At 41.3% G+C, this 14,678-nt stretch overlaps 1 protein-coding gene across 1 annotated transcript; it reads right to left on the reverse strand.

Annotated features, from left to right (window-relative positions):
* Nucleotides 1-3,188: 3,188 nt before the first annotated feature.
* On the reverse strand, nt 3,189-10,755 carry chrnb5a (cholinergic receptor, nicotinic, beta 5a). The gene is made up of 8 exons (XM_026359694.1): nt 10,710-10,755; nt 6,443-6,588; nt 6,224-6,268; nt 6,026-6,135; nt 4,752-5,278; nt 4,157-4,650; nt 3,325-3,470; nt 3,189-3,204 (listed from the first exon to the last, which is right to left on the reverse strand). The coding sequence occupies exons 1-8, from the start codon at nt 10,753-10,755 to the stop codon at nt 3,189-3,191; spliced, it is 1,530 nt and encodes a 509-aa protein (XP_026215479.1).
* Nucleotides 10,756-14,678: the final 3,923 nt, after the last annotated feature.

A 14,678-nucleotide genomic window follows, 5' to 3' on the forward strand; every position in this document is an offset into this window, starting at 1 on the left:
ACACACACACAACACAGAGTGAGCAAAAGTATTGGAGCAGACAATTTTAAGTTAAGTGACATTGACACATAAGCTTGTGTCAGTGTTGTTTTTCATTAGTTTCATATATCACTGTAATGAGTCTATATAATATAGTTTCACTCTTTGAATTTAATTATTTAAATAAATGATATTGAAATTTGTTACATTTATTTTTTATAATTTATTATACTTTAGGGTAGCACATCAGTAGTGTATCTATAATAGCTGTCTGCCAATGGTTATACAACAGAGTTGTCATGAAAAGAGTGAGAAGCTCTACAATAATTCAAAATGTATTATAATAAGAGCTCCATGGACTGTGGTTCCCAAACTCAATTCAATTCAATTCAATTCAAATTAAAATGCTTTATTTGTCCCCAAGGGGCAATTTAAGGCACATAGAGTAGTACAGTAAAAAACAAGAAATTATAGCAGCTGTAAATAAAGACACAAAAGTGTTTGGGTGGAAAAAGAGTATGAAGACAAAACATGAGTGCAAATTTTAAAAAAAAGTAAGTAACTGTATAAAACACAATATATAATAAAGTCAAACACAATACGATATGACAAACTAAAAATAAAAAAGTATAAAAACAACTGAATACAAATATAGGATCAGGTGCATCTTACAGCTTGTGATTTACTGAACACACCTGATCCAGGTAATCAGCAGTAGGTGGGACACAAGTAGCTGGAGAACGTTGGAAACTTGGAAACCACGACCATCGAAAATACTCGAAATGATCCTGAATTAAAATAAAAGAAGTGTCCGGAGAAAGACCCAAAATCGTAACTAGTAATAATATGTGAATACGTACAGAGAAGAGGATGAAGGAGGGGCGCAGCAGCAGCGTAGATGAGCTCTGTTGGCCCAGCTCCAGGTATAGCTTTTACTGAATACCACTAATGGTAGAAAACCACAGTTCAGTCAGTTCTGCCATCTAGTGGTGATCACGATACAAAACGTACACAGGATTCATTCCTTTCTCATTTGCTATGTCTTTTTTTTTTTAGAGGGCTTCACTAAGATGTAGCTTCTTGAGGAAGTTGTATCTCCTATTTACAGCAGATAAAGTGTTACCTGCATCTACAATAAAATGTGGCTACCTTCATGTTTATGTGCTAGAAAATACATGTGTGTGTATCTTCACTCACCATCAAGCAGAACTACAGTGGCAAGTTAAAGTGAGTCATCATCTTATATCTGATTGAGATGATTTAAAAGTAACAGTGTGACTGATGGTTTGAGGCTGATCGAAAGCTGCTGTCGAGACAGATCAGTAAAGTCAGAGTCACCTAATCCTCCCAATCTGGGAAAATCAGCTACACTGGGTAAATTATTTTAAGAAATAATGTATGACTGTTAATCTCATCTTGATGCTAACTCTCATTTTGTTGGCTGCCTGTCGAACAAATCAGTGGGTGAGTGATGGAGAGTGATGCAGAATCAAATCCACATATTCACGACACACGCGGTTACAGAAGGATCCCCGCTGTATTGCTTATGGAGAATCTATGTCGTCGATACAGTTTGTACAGACTCTGTGACTCAGGCTCAGCACACACACATGTAAACACACACGCATGCATGTTTAAGCCACACGCAGCTGTTTGACTGCTGTCTTTTGAGCTGTTTGATCAAAGCACGAAGAAAACAAGTTTGCTAAAAGTTCAAAATGCGTTTGAGGTCATCCAGATGAAGCACGTCACACCTGACACATTAGAGTCATTGTGTCGACTTCTGAAAAGTATAAAAATACTTCCACCGTTCCCTACCGACCTTGTGCGCCCCTCTTTTTGAGTGCAGAGCACTTGCTTTTATCCCAAAGTGTCAGGACTCAGCTTAAGTGTTTGCAGAGTGTCAGTTATCTCAGCCACTAAAGCAAGGCAGTGCTTTCTCTTCCACTTAATAGAGAAGTTCACGTTTGTGAATGTGTTAAAAAAACAAAAAACATTTGCACAATCACATAAAATTTGACAAGAGAAAGAGCGACACTGACCCCGATGAACACGATGCTATAGATGACATCGTGTGTCACGAATGAACATACAGACAGATAGATTTGACTTGTCAGAGACAACTTCGTCGGTGTAAATCTTAAAAGACGTGCAAAAAAAACAAAAGGTGCACTATTTATTGAGGGAACAACACTGAGAACACCCACAGAAAATTCACAGCTTTTTATTTGACATATTAGATTCAGATACAGTTAGTGTCCAATATGTGCTACCTCAGTTTATTTTGGTCCTAATTGATCTTCTGTCAGGATTTCCAACCACAGTTTAAGGCAGCTGTAATAGAGAGGGCTGTAGAGAAACAAACATGGAGGTGGAGTTCATCATTTCCTTTCAACCAGTGAAGGACAATAAGCAAAGAAAGTGTGTCTATGTCTCTTTTGAAGACTCCTTTGCATTTTCTATGTTCTGGTTTTCAGTTTTCTTGTGATGTGCAGACAAAATGGAAGAAAATAACAAGCAAGTGAAAAATAAAGAAACAAGAGAAAGCGAGTGGGATACACACTTTTTTCAACAGGAGCTGAAGACGCATTAGCAGCTAGGACACTGCTCGGAGTGTGGGATGGTGGAGATGAGGCACAAGGCTCTGAAGCAGAAGGGAAAGACAGAGCGAGAGAGGTGGTGCATTAATAGTTTCATGAAGAGAAAAGGCAGCACAGTCAGTCCACAACGAACCACGCGCTGCACGTGGCCAGGAAGGTTCATCGCTTTAGTGTTTTTGTTCTTTACATTGTGAAAGTTGAACATGGGAAAGAAACTGGCTGCATCTGTTGTCTTCTTCTCTGCATGACAAAACCATGTTGGTTGGAGTCGGCACACGTGCGCACGCTTTCTAAGATTTGAAAAATAAATCGAGACTGTCAAGCCTGTGATGGTGGTGGAGCTTGGATGGAGTCACAGTCCATCAGAAACAGAAGTCATGCAGTAAAAAAAAAAAAAAAAAAAAAAAAGTGTGTTGCTGTATGAATTCTGTAGGTCACTGTTTGAAGTCCACTGCTGGAAGCACAGCAGAGTAGCAGGCTGCAGTGATTAGGCTGGTTATCTATCACATCCATCTAACAGAGATGGGTCAGAGCCAGACCTGCTGCAGCCTCTCAGCTTCTAGGAGAGAGGCTCTTTTGGTTGTTTCCTGTCTTACATCAGAAGAAATGCTAGAAATCTCCATACCTGGAAAAATGGAAAGGAAGGAAGGAAGAATGTTAAATGGGAATGAAGTCCTGTTACACTCAAACAACAGGCCTCCGCTCTGTGATGTACGGTAACCGTGTGCTTCAGTGTGTGACTCACTCAGTTTCGTCGGCGGTGGGTGTGTTGTAGCTTTGGAACAGCGGCTGCATGAACAGCCCCAGCGTTCCTACTACACACACCAGGATGAAGATCCACAGGAACAGACGGTCTATCACCATAGCTACATACTTCCAGTCTTCAATGATCTGGAACCAGAGCAACAAGACTATTACGGGTGTTAAGACCGATCAAATCACATCCATGAAGTGTGTGTGTGGGAACAGACCTTTGGGGAAACATGATGTTTTTCCTCTCAGCTCAAAAGAACGCACGCTTGTGAGTGGTGTCTAAAGTTTTGCACGTCAAAAGAAGTTTCATTAATTGCTGCTGTGGCTGTGGAGTTTCTGAAAGTACTCTGCAGCCGGCTGTGATACAGGCAGGAGGAATAAACCTGCCATGAGCAATTACAGCTGTAATATTTATTAAGTGTGGGAGTGTTTTTTTTTTTTTTTTTTATGTTCATTTTTATTCTTGGAAGTTAAAAAGCCCAGAGCCACAGACTTGGGAATAGCTTTAGTGCAGAGTTCACATTGTGTTTGTATGAGTGTGTGTTCTAATGTATCTAATGTTTGACAGGTTAAGTTAAAGTCACACGAGGACAAAACAAATACTGAAGGATTTCAGACACGTTCCATGTCTCATCTTGCCCTGATAACCTCTACAAATCTACTTATTCATCACTGTGGCATATCACATCTGAATAATCTGCAGTTGTGTTCCTTCTCTTCCCTCTTATAGGTTTTCTTATTATTAATTTTTTTAATCATCTGATCCTACCGCTTCTGCTGATCATAATTATTATTCTGTTGTTTTTTTTTTTTCGTCTGCTCACCCCTTCGTCATCATCTTCCGTCTTCATGTGTTCAGCGATGTATCTCACTCCATCCACTGCTTCCTCCAGCTCTGCATCCCGCTCAGCACCAGCCACGGGTCTCCGCAAGTCTGAAAACCCACCACCTCCATCTGGAATGTCTCCCATCTTCCAGCAAAGCTTGTTGGTCAAATCCTCGTTCACGTAGAAGCTGTCATTGTCTGTTCTGATCCCTCCGAGTCTGATATTAGAGTACTGTTTCTTCTCTCTGCCGCTCTGGGAACTGTTTTTCCCGGTGCTGCTCCAGTCGGCATACTTCCGGCGGAGTTTATCGCGAACGCTGGAAGCCCCTGGACGCCTCATGAGAAGGAAGGTGGGGAGGCGGACTAAGAAGAGACGCTTGACCCAGTCTGGCATGTAGTGGGTGGACGGGGAGCGGTGGTGCACGTTGAGGACGCAGACAGTGCTCACGATGGAGAAAGTGACCAGCACCATGGTGAACATCAAGTATTTGCCTTAGAGATAGTGAAAGAAGATGGAAAAGACATTGTACAGTGTAGGTTCACATGCTCTTATTTCTCACATTCACACACAGAACAACATATAAAGCACTGACCTATGAGAGGCACAGCTAGAGAGGTCGGCGGCACTATCTTTGATATCAGTAGCAGGAACACAGTGAGGGCCAGCAGCACTGAGATACACAGTGTCATTTTCTCCCCACAGTCAGACGGCAGGTAGAACACCAGGATGGCCAGCGACGTGATCAGCACACACGGGATGATGAGATTGATGGTGTAAAACAGCGGCTTTCTCTTGATCACAAAATCATAGGTGATATCGAGGTAGGTGATGTCATTGGGGTCCTCGTTTTTGCGTGCGGGGAGAGAGACAATGTCCCACTCTCCACTAGGTGTGAAGTCGTCACGACTGGCAAAGTCGCTCGTGAGGATCAGGTCAATTTCCGTGTGGTCGTACGTCCAGGAGCGGAACTTGAGAGTGCAGTTCTGCTGGTCGAAGGGGAAGTTCTGCACCTCGATGGCACAGGCCGATTTGTAGATGGCCGGGGGGAGCCAGAAAATGTCCCCAGTGTTGGAGACAACAGCATTGCAGTAGAAGGAAACCTCATAGACACCATCAGCACTGTGAGAGGTTTGGAACAGTATAAGATTAAAAAGAATACAGAGAAAGGCTCCTGACCAGACTAACTCAGTGATCATATTCTCCCACCATCACCCTCCCCTCATGCATTTACAATCAACACTCATAGTAACGATCAAACAATCAAAATACCACAATCAATACCCCTCTCATCGCCTTTGTGTTAAATATTCTGCTCCAGGCGAGAGGTGTTTGGATACAAATTGACACTTTCACACTTGTTTGTGTACTATTTCAACGAGATGCGTTATTACGTGAACATATTTGTCGGCCAGCTTTGGGAATGGCATCAGTCTTCTCTCAACGCTCGGCAAGAATATGATTAGCATGATAAAAATGTCAAACTAATCCTCCAAATTAGAGTTTCTGGAGTCAGCTAACTAAAGGGTTGGCTCTGATTACCCTTTCCCCCCTGTTATCAGAGTGACAAAATCAATCAGACCCAAGCTGAAGTGATAATACAGCCAGATTAATCACTAATCCCCAACACCTCAGTACCTCAGCAACGGTTTGGAAAAATGACAAGAGATTACATAAAAATAACAAAATCCCCATAGAAAAACCTGTTCAGTTCAGCATCCTGTGAAGTCTGGGTGGCAATATTAGGAAATCTCTCGTTGCTGTTGCATCACACACACACACACACACACACATATACACAACATGATCACCTAAGTTAAATGCTACAACATGTTGTCCTCTTTGGTTAGATAACATCTACACACTTACTTATTGTAGAGCACTATATCAGGAAGCCAGATGTGTTTGGATGGTATTCGTAGTTTCTTGATGCCGTTGTACTTGTCCGGGTCCCATCTAAGCCTATAGTCATTCCACTCCTGCCGACAGAGGGTTCATGAACTCTTTTACAGGAGATACACAAACATACTGTAACTAACGGGGCAGTGTCGAAAGACTGGACTGTACCTGAAACAGCCACAAGTTGGTCGTCATGATTTGTTCTCTTTCATTCTGCAAGAAAAATGTTGTCTTGTCATTTCCGTTCAACTGCTTCCAGTTTCAGGGTCCTTCTATATTGTGCATGCTGACTCGCTGTCACACTGTCACGGCTTACAGGGGCTGGTCCTGATCCTGGTACATGATGGTATGTATTTGTGCGTGTATGTACGGTACAACGATACTCACCACGCTGATGAGCTGAGACAGAGACACCTGAATAGAGATGGTGACCTGCTGGCTCTTATTGACAGCTGGTCTGATCAGTTTGTTGTAGCGTTCTGGACCCAAAAGGTAGTTCACCAGTCGCTCCTCTGCATTCTCTGCCCCAGTGCCTTCAAAAACATTTGGATCACGACATTGTAAACATGCTGTAAGAAAATATCTTTACAATCCAGGCACCTTGAAAGAGCTGCTGCTGCTTTAAAAATGAATTTCATAAGGAAATAAATGTGAATGTGAACGTGCCTCTTTATTTACAAGCAACAAAGGTATTGTGTCTCCCTTTCAAACATGTCACAACCTCCTGTGTGCGCACGGTGTCATCATGAATAATAAACAAGTTGGCTCTAAATGAAGTCAATTTACCAAAGGCCATCAGGGCCGGATCACGTGTTCTCCATAAAAAAACACATGTGGTGGGGGGTGGGGGAAGACTGTGACAAAAATCCAGTCATGCATCCAGCCCTGTGAGAGGATCCCTGAAGCTTTGTGTTCCCTCAGCCCTAAATGATAGGTTATGTAAAAGCGATTGTATGAATAGCGCAGAAGCAAAACGGTTTTGACCCGCTCTCTTGGCTTTCGCAGACACTGTGTCAACATTGTCAAACTAAGTGACAACCGCACACAAAGTGCTGAATATCTGGACTGCTTCACCCCCTCTGTGCCACATGGATTGTCTGTTGTCGCAAGATTGCGCACGGTGAAAGCAGAGTGAGCATGGATGTTCTTTTTTCAGCAGCACCCCACTGCTTCGACTGTTCATGTCACGATGAATGCAAATGTTTTCAGCAGTTAAAAAAGAAAAAAGGCACAAGCAAAAGAATCTATTAGAACTAATGGATCTTTAACCCACAGTTTACTTTAACTTCAGAGGCTTAGAACCTAGAAAATCTCTTGGAGGAAAAGAAAGGTCTTGGTTGATAGTTAATCTAACCAGCATGACATGGTTTTAGTGTGTGAACATGTGTGTTCTTTAGTTTAAAGACTACAAATCACACCCTTAGTATGTAGAATCTGCAATGAATAGAAAACCTAGAGTAGATTGGTAGTTTGGGGAATAATGGGAAAGAAGGGGTGACTGTGTTTTTTATGGTATAAACCCTTTCAACAATTAATATACGGTGGCAAGAAAAAGTATGTGAACTTTAGTCCATTCTTCCTACAGAACTGCATTAGCTCTGCTGCTTTCTTTGGACGTCTTACGTGTGGCTCTCTTAAAGTCGTTCTATAGCATCTCTGTTGGGTTGAGGTCTGGACTCTGACTTGGCCACTCCAAAAGGAGGATTTTGTTTTTCTCAAGTCATTCTGTTGTGTTTTTCAGGTCATTGTCCTGTTGGATCACTCAACGTGTACAGAGTTCCAGTTGACATACTGATATTCTCACATTACCCTGAAGAATTATTTTAAAACACTTAGCAACTCATCTTCCCTCCAATCACTGCAAGCTGGCCAGACCCTGATGCAGCAAAGCAGACCCAAATCATGATGTTTCCTCTACCATGACGTTTTCATGATGACATGCAGTGACCTTTTTACACCAAATGTAGTTCTGTGTGTTCTTTCCAAATAGTTTGATCTTAGTTTCATCAGTCCACAAAACATTTCGCCAGTAATGTAATCTTTCACAAACTTCAGGCATTCAGCAATGTTCTTTTTAGTCAGCAGCAGCTTCCTTTGTGGTGTCCTGCCATAGACACCCTGCTAATTTAATGTTTTACCTACTGTAGACTCATGAACACAGATGTTAACCAGTTCCAATGATGCCTTCAAATCTTTGTCTGTCTCTCAGGGTTGTTTCTTTACCTTATTATTGAGTGTTTGTTGTGCTCTTGTGGTCAACTTCTTCTTAGAGTAGTGTCTCCATTTGTCTAACTGTAGACGGGTGAATTTCTATAGTCTTTGACATGACTTTGTAACCCTTTCCAGCTTCATGTAAATCAACAATACTTAATCGTCGATCCTCTGAAGGCTTATTTTGGCCTCACATAAGCATATTCTTTTTGTGCAGGGCAAACTCAAAAGGTTAGAGTGGTTTTTGTCAGTCGAAGTAGCTGTAGTCCACACCCTCAAAACTGTTTTCTTCCAGGTATGCTGATGTCTAACTCCACTAGCTCTTTTTGAGGTCATTATTCAAAGGGTTCAGATACTTTTTCCACTATCACTATGAGCTTTTTAGTAGTGTTCTCAATAAAGACATGAAGTATCAGATTTTTTTTTTTTGTGTTATTATTTTAGGCACATCATATTTGTCAATACTCTTGACTTAGATGAAGATCAGATCATGTTTTATGATAAAAATAATGCAGAAAACCATGGTATTCCGAAACGTTCACGTCATTTTGCTTGCCACTGTATATTGTACATGCAAAGAAATTGAATGGTGTGATGTGCTGCTGCATTTTAGACCTTCTGGAGAGGTTTGACTACATAAAAAACCTTAAGATTCTATGTTGATGTTGATGCTGTGCCATATTTTCATTAGCGAGCTCCAACAATGTTCCACTCCCGCTGGGTAGCAGAAAAGTGTTTAAACTGTTGCCACAACTGATACTTGATTTTTATAAGATATATTTTTTCACAACTTACTTTATTACTTAATTCATTCAATTTTGTGCAGCTTTCTCTGGAGCCACTGAAGGTTTTACACAACCAAACATGATACCTGATAGTACACGGTCTGGTCAAATCTCCAGACCCTCAGGGAAATAATAAACCCTCACAACAACATGGTGGAAGACACCACGAAAATGTATTATGTCGTTTAAATAATTTAGACCTGGATTTCGGTGTATCTTTGTCCTGATGGATGTTGCAGACTAATGCTCAACTGTGTTTCCTGTCATACCCAATGTTTGTCAGAGTCCAGTCAGATTTGAAGAGTGGGTATTAACTTTGTGTTTTAACCAGCCAACAAGCTAAAGCTGGAGCTTAGACGCTCAAGCAGTTTCATAAGTAAAGGATAGAAAACTCAGCACTCCATGAAATAAACACTTGAATTAAGGTCAGGGTAATAAAAGGAAGTTCTTCCACACTTGTTCTGCCTAAAAGACAGGAGATGCTTTCTTGGAGGTATGTATAAAATAAGCCCTCTGTAAATTATTCAAAAAGCCCATCAGCTTTTACCTAAGTATTTTAAGAGTACGAGCGCCACACAGGGTTCTTAAAACCCTGAGGTTAAAGTTGTTGTGGATGCTTGTGATTCAAAAACCCAACACACGGCACATCCTGTTTGTTTGGGACACACAGTGCTCCCTCCTCTAAATTTGTGTCTCTGTCTTTTATCATAGAGATGATCAAACATTACACCAGCAATAGGAATCAAATTTTACAAAAGAACATAATAATAATATCAAGTAAGACAATTACAAGTTTTTCAGATATGTGAACTAACCACACACAAAGTGAAATCTATTTTGATATTCTTAGAAAAAATAGGATAAAAAACAAGGATATTTACCAAAGGCACCAAGGTCATGCCTTTGATATTATTTGTATAAAATTAAAGGTAATGTTTCTACAAATAAACACAAATTACACAAGTGGCAGTAAGCCTAAATCTGTGTAGTTGAGGTAAACTACTACTACTTTATTTAAAATAAGGATATACATTTGCACTGCACTGTTTCATGCTGACAAACTTTTCCCACATAGGTTAGTTTCAGGGCAGTATGCAGTTACAGTACAGCTCTGAAACATTTTGCCCTACAAAGGATGCCTATGTTTTCATGCATTGTGTCAAAGGCAAATTTTAATTAAAGGGATTTTTCACACTAAAATTTAATTAAGTTCTGACAGACTGAGCTTGGCGCAGCATTTTACTGCAAGCCAACATCAAATTCAGTTTTCTGTCGATTTGATATGTGCGTGAAAATCTACAGGACACGTCATTAATTCAACTTTCGGATAACTGATCTCCTCAGCAGTTCACTGAGACTTAAACCTAACTTTACTGCGCTGATCGTATGAACGTATGGGAGACCAGCAGCTGTAGTGCGTGTGTAGAAGTGTGTGTACGACACAGCAGGTTCATTTACACTGTGTATTCTTTAAGACTAAGTTGTGTTTATCAGCACCGTGGACAGCGTCTAGTGTTTTTACGCACGGTAATGAGACTGGGCGAATCTCAAAGAAAACGCTGCTACTGTTTAGAAAACACTTAATTTCTGTGAATCATCGTGAAATACACACACAACAGTTTGGGAAGTTGTCGGAATAAAAAAAGAAAACAGCTTACTTGTGAGAACAAGAATAAGGAGCAGGAGATGAGCGGTGGTAGACATCTCCTTCCCGCTTGGCCGCACAAACTTGATATTTTCTTACAACGGTCTCCACAAAACGAAGAGTCCTGACTATGGACCGTGGAAACCCACCGTATTTATAATCCGCCCCTCCCTCTTCTCTTTTCCAACTCCGGCTATCTGTTTGTGCTGTGGATGGCACACACCGGCTCCGACTGTTTGTTGATGAAATGTTGAGCAGCGCAGGAATGACACGATTAAACTTAGGCTGATAATAATAATACAGAGGATATTTGTAGAGAGTGTTTATTTGTCAAAGGTGACATGTTGGTCCTTTCTTTTCGTAGCGTAATACAACAGGAGCTGAGCTGCTGAGCGCGCCGCCGCCTCCGTCACAAACCGCTCCCGATCCAGATCCAAATGATTCAAACGCTGTTACTGTGGTTAAAAAAACAAACAAAATAACAAAACACCACAATGAACTTCTTCTTTTGTGAATGGACTCTCACCAGCGATAACTTCGCTGTCTTCTAACGAAGTGCTCAGAAGTACTGGTGCGTTAAGGAACTGGCGCAGCTCAAAGTGGAGGACGCACGGTGGAGATTTTGTTCCTCGGGGTAACTACTGGTGGTGAAAGTCCATAAAGAAGCCAGGAACGATTTTCATGAAACCCCGTGTTGCCCAGAGGAGAAGCCACAAGGAGAAGCGAGGGGTGAGAGAGAGAGAGAGAGAGAGAGAGAGAGAGAGAGAGAGAGAGAGAGAGATCCTTGACGGGTGAAGATTCACGTCATGTCTCACACTGACGTCCAGCTGTCAGTCTGTCCTGGATGTCGTCAGTTCTGTCGGTGCTACTTTGTTAAACGACCATCAGAATGTAAACAAAACCACATGTGAGACACGTGTTTTCTTTAAGTGAACATAATTTAGAGATACAGTGAGAGTTTGATCCCTGGAATATGCTTTTTATCTGCCAGCTTTCAAAACCACAAACTGAAATCTCTTACATGCACTAGTAAATAAGTATTCAGACTCTTTTCTCTAGCACTCCAAACTGTCCATCCTGTTTGCTTTAATTTTCTGTGATGTGTGTTTAGAACTTATCTGGAGTCAAGTTGTGAAGAGGCAGAAAGATATTTTACACAAATCATTTTGCACAGTGAACACATATTTTCTGGAGAAGGGACTGTGGGTGCAGGAAGTTCCAGTAACTGCACACAAACATGCTTTTAGTATGAATTAACCCTAAAGAATAAGAATTGATAGTAATGTTAGTTGACTTTCCATTTGGCATTTTGTTTCTCTGTGAAATATAACAGTGTTTGAAAAACAACATCTGTCTAAGTGTTGAGCTCTGATGCATATATTGTACAGTATTTGTAGGTTTGTGTGACATAAGTTCACACTAAGAGTATTTCTGTAGCTGGACTGGGTGCACTTTCTATGAAATGCCAAAACAGTAAGAGGAGAGTCATGTCGCAGGCCACTCGCCACCCAAGGTCTCAGTGAAAAGAGAGAAACGCTTGGGTGTGAAAGCGACGAAGAGGAGAAGACACGAACAGACTGCTCTTCTTTCAGACATTTCTGCGTGTCACTCATGCACAGTTCATTGCACATTCAGTGGCTAACAGTTCCAAGTACGAATTCATCTTGGCCGGGGGAATGGAGAGGTTTTTTTTTTTTTTTTGTTGAGCTGATACATAGGTAAAACATACAATACAATACAATACAGTGCTTAGGATTAATAAAGACAATGACCCTTATGAAAATTCAAACACAAAACCTTTATAAAAAAAACGATGAGAGACTTATCCTGTGCTGTTATTGATGGGTTAAGCATGTGCATAAATCCCTCACAGCTCGGGCCATATAGCTAACACATTACTCTCCTACACGGCCCAGTGGAGATTTCAATCTGCCATAATGGAAGTGTGTGTGTGTGCTTCAGTCAAGTTAACTGGCACGAGGGCATCACAGCTTATGGCAATTCACAACACTCTGCCTCTCTAACCCTGCTGTTCCATCAGCTCTCATACAGACAGCTTCAATAAATAAAACTGGACATGGACAACTGCTAGTATGGTGGTACCAACACCGTCCAGCAGCAAATTACGCAGAGGTGCTACATGTAGCTTCAGTTTTTATGTATGTACGGATAAGCTGGTATGTGTTATAAAGATTGCTGAGCCTGCAGAAAATTTTGTCAAAATAAAAGCGACGGAGGCAAAGTTGACCTGACTCTTAGTCCTTGCATTTCCCACAATGCAATTCACTGTCACGTTTTCTCCACCTGATAATCCAGCCCCTTTTAAATTCCAGCTTGAGCTGGTAGTCTTGTAGCCTTCAAGCTGAGCAGTGCTCCTCGTGGAAGTGTAACGACTGTGTACAGGGCAGGTTCCAGGGTAAAGAGTCACTCCATCTTAGAGAGCATCAGATGTAGCAGTGTGACATCCAGCAAGTTATGTACCGTACACCTCAGCCTGAGAGCTAGCGGCTGGAGGAAAAAATAGATTAGTGTGTCACTGACACAGTATGTTGTAGGAGGTGTGGGATGTTGTGATTAGGTGAAATAAACTATTGTCTGAGTGTTATTTCTGTGGTAGCTGCAGGAACAGTGTCCAGTCAAACCTCAAACACACACACACACACACACACACACACTGAACCCTTGTTTTTTAATCTGCTGGTTGTGTGGCTGTGAGTGTATGAGTGAGCCTCCCTCCTCAGCTGGACAAAAGAGGAAATGTGCTTGACAGCACTAATGCGCTTATGCTCCATCACGGAAGAATGCGTAAAAAAGGTAACACCAGGTGAAAATACCCTCTCCTTCCCACTGCCAGCAGTATCTGAAGACAGAGGACATTGTAACTTTTTATGTGCTGTTCGTTCTGTTGCATGAACGAACACGCACACACACACACACATAATAGACTATGATAAGATTTAACTGACCCAAATCCTTTATCTCAGCAAAAGTGGAGCCCTGATTCCTGAAGTCAGCACATCAGCAAAAATACTACAAGCCTCTGTTGTAGTGGACAGCTATTGACAATACACATATTTACTGTAGCGCTCCAGTGTGTGTGTGTGTGTAAGAGATATTTACCAACTGCTCTAACCTATCAGTGGAGGTTGACTGCAGAAAAAAAAAGGTGACAGATGTGATGTTGGTGTGTCTGGGGAAAATGCAGAAGATGACATGAGCAGACCAGCTGTCATACTGTAGTATTAGATTTTGTGATGTAATATCGTTCTGTGCAAGTGAGACACACACACACACACACACACACCAAAAGACAGTGATTGCAAACACGGCACGTTCCTCAACTTGCATTTCGCCCATTAATACATGGTGAACAAGCTCATATAAAATAAAATAACAACTGCCCAAATGAGAAGAGAGCAGGTTTATGCTTTACACATACAGTATGAACAATTCATAACTATATTACGATGTGCAACAAGAGACAAGACATTTGTGAACAACTTAATGTGTGTAACATTTTAATCATAACTAACCATGCAGAACTGCATTACAATATTTAGGTGGCATAACCTTTAATATCCTTAAGTGTAATGAAAGCTTAATTACATACTGGGATAAGTTCTATCCCTGACTTACTTCTGAATAGTGTCATTATTTTCCACAGAGCAGCACTTTTTCCAGGACAGTGCGTTTTAATGGGGCTCTTTCTGTTTCTTCTTTAGCCATCCTCTACAGTTACCCCTCACTCTCACTCTCACCCTCACCTCATCCCATCTCTGTTGGCAGAGCCTCAGCTTTACTTTAAGGGAACCCACATTTTCAGATCAGCAGTTTTCATCCAGTACTCGTCCAGTATTTCATCCAGAAAAAGGGTTTTGCGAATGACATAGAGCATCTTAGTGTTCCCAAAACGCTCTGTGGAGTCCCTGAACGCCTCACACGACTTACATACAACTTACGTATGAGTAAGTGCTGATACCGA

The sequence above is a fragment of the Anabas testudineus genome, chromosome 1, assembly GCF_900324465.2.
Source record: "Anabas testudineus chromosome 1, fAnaTes1.2, whole genome shotgun sequence".
Classification (NCBI taxonomy): Eukaryota; Metazoa; Chordata; class Actinopteri; order Anabantiformes; family Anabantidae; genus Anabas; species Anabas testudineus.

Excerpts from the sequence above, each read along its gene's own strand:
- chrnb5a (XM_026359694.1), bottom strand. The coding sequence starts at position 10,755 with ATGTCTACCACCGCTCATCTCCTGCTCCTTATTCTTGTTCTCACAA. Across the intron at positions 6,136-6,223 it reads CCAACTTGTGGCTGTTTCAG|GAGTGGAATGACTATAGGCT; the intron begins GTACAGTCCAGT and ends CTCTGTCGGCAG. Across the intron at positions 4,651-4,751 it reads TCTAGCTGTGCCTCTCATAG|GCAAATACTTGATGTTCACC; the intron begins GTCAGTGCTTTA and ends ACTATCTCTAAG.